The sequence below is a fragment of the Myotis brandtii genome, unplaced genomic scaffold (genome assembly GCF_000412655.1).
Source record: "Myotis brandtii unplaced genomic scaffold, ASM41265v1 scaffold77, whole genome shotgun sequence".
Classification (NCBI taxonomy): Eukaryota; Metazoa; Chordata; class Mammalia; order Chiroptera; family Vespertilionidae; genus Myotis; species Myotis brandtii.
The window spans coordinates 3,431,908-3,435,742 of NW_005371082.1; the positions used below are offsets into that span (position 1 = coordinate 3,431,908).

General features: G+C 35.8%; 1 protein-coding gene across 4 annotated transcripts in view; it reads left to right on the top strand.

The window, feature by feature from the left end:
• The window catches only part of NBEA (neurobeachin), a 776,030-nt gene that overhangs the window by 419,892 nt on the left and 352,303 nt on the right, over positions 1-3,835 (top strand). For all 4 annotated transcript variants that reach the window (XM_005883142.2, XM_014530733.1, XM_014530734.1 and 1 more), the window contains one exon: positions 1,368-1,492. In XM_005883142.2, the coding sequence (XP_005883204.1) occupies positions 1,368-1,492 (125 nt within the window). The remainder of the gene's footprint in view (positions 1-1,367; positions 1,493-3,835) is intronic.

A 3,835-nucleotide genomic window follows, 5' to 3' on the forward strand; every position in this document is an offset into this window, starting at 1 on the left:
ATCCTATATAATAAAAGGGTAATATGCAAATTGACCCTAACAGCAGAAAGACTGGGAATGACTGGTCACTATGACACACACTGACCACCAGGGGGCAGACGCTCAATGCAGGAGCTGCCCCCTGGTGGTCAATGTGCTCCCACAGGGGGAGCTCTGCTCAGCCACAAGCCAGGCAGATGGCTTCCAGTACAGAGGTGGTGGTGGGAGCCTTTCCCGCCTCCTCAGCAGCACTAAGGATGTCCGACTGCAGCTTAGGCCTGCTCCCTGCTGGCAAGTGGACATCCCCCGAGGGCTCCTGGGCTGCCAGAGGGATGTCTGACTGCCAGCTTAGGCCCGATCCCCCAGGGAGCGGGCCTAAGCCAGCAGGTGGTCATCCCCCAAGGGGTCCCAGACTGCGAGAGGGCACAGGCTGGGCTGAGGGATGCCCCCCCGAGTGCACAAATTTTTGTGCACCAGGCTTCTAGTATAGCTATAAAATCTGAAATGTTTTTCAAAAGTTAATTACTCCAAATACTATATAGAGAAAAACAGGCTTCTCAAGCAGTGCATTTATTATCAATTTGTATTGAAATTAAATTGGGGGGAAATTGATATGCATTGAACACATTTCAGTAGTTTCTGGCATATCAAATGGATTTTTAATATTGGTTTAGAGTGTAACACAGTTTAGACAATGTTACTCAATGATGGCCATGATTGTTAATGTTTTATATTAGCTGAAAGCTGTAAAATCGTCCAATGACTCTGTTAGCATTAGAATAATAATTTACCAAGACAATTACCACATACTGGAACTTTTGCAACCCTAATTTAGTATTATTAATAATGGATAAAATTGCACTTTTCTCAGGTTGCAATGGGCAGCCGGGAATTATTTCAATGAATTTTTCACCACATTATTTTAATCTTTGTTCCACCAAATCCAAGTGAGCAGTATTTTATAGTTCTTAATTCAGTATACTGTGAAACCAAGGTCATTAAATTGCACACTTTTTGTAGAGAGGTCTATCCTGTGATTTACAAGCCTTGTTAAAAATATTGTAAAAGAATGCAAACTGACATTAATACTTGTAATTTGATGCTACATTTATTACTAAACTCCACATGATTAATGTTTTTTTAGGAGAAGGAAGAACATTAAAAAGAAAGCAGAGCTGAGTATTATAATGCTTAAATCAGAGAATGTTACTATTTTAAGTTTTGTTCATTTATAAACATATGTATACAAACACAATTATAAATATCTCAAAATTTTCTTAATTTTCTAGTGAGATTGAAGAAATATTTAATTTTATAGAAAAAATGTTTGTCCAGTTATACATGATTAGTAATAGTATATTATTGTTTCTTTGTTTTCCCATTCTTAGCCAATTACATGATTTCTGGCGTTTGGATTACTGGGAAGATGATCTTCGTCGAAGGAGACGATTTGTTCGTAATGCATTTGGCTCCACTCATGCTGAAGCATTACTCAAGGCTGCAATAGAGTATGGTTAGTACCACTGTGACAACAATACATTTCTTGTTTGATAAGTCATTTTCTTCACAGGCATTAAAAATTCTCATGTCATAAGTCAAAATTATGTTCTGCTTTATCCTTCAGCATCATGTAGGCTACACTGAATAAACCAAATATTTCCCCCTCTGGATGTATTTTAGTTCCTTCAACTTCTAAGAGATTAGAAGACTCTACATACTTAGTTATTACCCAACATTCTTCTCATACAGCCTAGAACCAAAATATACTCAGCTTCTTTTTCAGTATCTTTTGAACTTTGCTGATCAGGACCCAAGGTGAAAACTTTTATACTGTTGGTAATCATATACTCAGACTTATATATATTTTACCTATATTTGTGTGTATGTTTGTTTATATATGTGTATATACACACATATGTATATTGTGTGGATACACATAAGTACATGAAATATGTATACACATGTATACTTTACACACGTACAAAGTTGTATTTAAATGAAACAAATATCTTATTAATAATCTCATTACTAATCCTATTCTATTCTATTCTTTTTAGTAAAAATAAAATAAATCCTACTACAAATATGCTCATTTAAGCCTCAGTCTTCCAGTGGGTTGCAAATAAAGTTTGGGAAAGATTATCCCACATTGAAGATATTATCAACACATTACAGTAGAACTATACCCTAAATTGTCCTTTATAGTATAATAAATAGTAAATATCAAAAAAATTTTAATTTAATAAAATTGCTGTTACTTTTGCCCTAGCTGGTGTGGCTCAGTTGGTTGGAGCCTTGTCCCATGCACCTAAAGGTGGCAGGGTTGATTCCTGGTCAGGGCACATACCTGGGTTGTGGATTCTATGGGCAACTGATCAATGTTTCTCTGTCTCTTCCTCTGTTTCTCTCTCTAAAATTAAAAAAAAAATGCTGCTACTTTTCATTGCTATTTACTAAGAAGTATTCATAGGAGTATTTTGTCTATTTACACATTTTTAAATGCTCTTAGCAAGTTAAGTTTGATTGATCATATCAGAATTTTTTAAACTATATACACTTGGGAAAAAACTTAATGAATACTGTCCATATATTTTTATTATTAACTACCTTTTTTCTTAAAATTACTCATGTTTTTATGTTAATGTTCATTCATTTGAGAGTAATAAATTAGCCATTTGTTTTAAAATTTACCTTACTTTAATAACAACATTCATGTTCTTGATGGACTGAGTGGAGAAAATATTTAATTCTGGTAAAAAGAAAATGTGCAAAGCTTTTAAAATTTATTGCTCAAATTGTATGTGAATTGCTATAACTTAGTACGTCTCAAAATATAAATAAATAAATATGTGAGGATTTCATATGAAACTATTATACCTACGGTAGTAACTTTATATAGTAAAAGGAACTACAGGAAACAATATACTAGGAAAAATTATAATTGACCTGTTCTATAGGGGATTTCTTTAATGAACTCAGAAGATCACTTAAGGATTTTAGCACCTAAGGACTTAGTACCAACTTAAAAATGAAGTATTATTTTTGTGCTCTATAGAAGAGATTCTTAGAATTAGCTACTTAAAGTGCTTTATAATAGGAACTTAAAATCATTAAAACTTCACTTCATATAAACAAAAATTTAGAATTTTTGGCCAATTCACCTTGAATTCATGTCTTTTGAAATGAGAAATATCTGCAGACGATTTATGGTAAGGGTTACACTAGAAGTAATATTATTAGTGATACTGATTTGCCAAATCTTTAATTATATAGAATTCACAAAATATTCTACTACATTCAGTATTCTATGGGTTGCTTCAAAAAAGGGTCTGTTAGGGGAAAAAAGCCCGGCTGGAGTGTCTCAGTTGGTTTAGCATCCTCCTGTGTACCAAAAGGTTCCCAGTCAGGGCATGTACCTGGGTTGTGGGTTTGATCCCTAGTTGGGGAGCATAGGGAAGGCAAACAATCAATGCTTCTCTCTCTCTCTCTCTCTCTCTCTCTCTCTCTCCCTCCCTCCCTCTCTCCTCCCTCCCTCCTGGCTTCCCTTTCTCTCTCTCTAAGCATGTCCTTGGGTGACAATTTTTTAAAAAGGGGTCTGTTAGGGACTTTTATAATAAGTATTCTGTTAGGGAAACATCTACACTAATAAAAGAGAAACATGGTAATTAGTGTACGACCGCTACCCTTCCCATTGGCTAATCAGCATATCCTTATGCAAATTAACTGTCAGCCAAGATGGCGGCCGGCAGCCATGCACTGAAGCGAACAGGGAGGCTTGCTTGCTCCAGTGACTGCGGACTCCAACGTTCCCCGCCTGACTTGCCGGCCTCTCAGCTGCAACTCTAAGCAACTATGT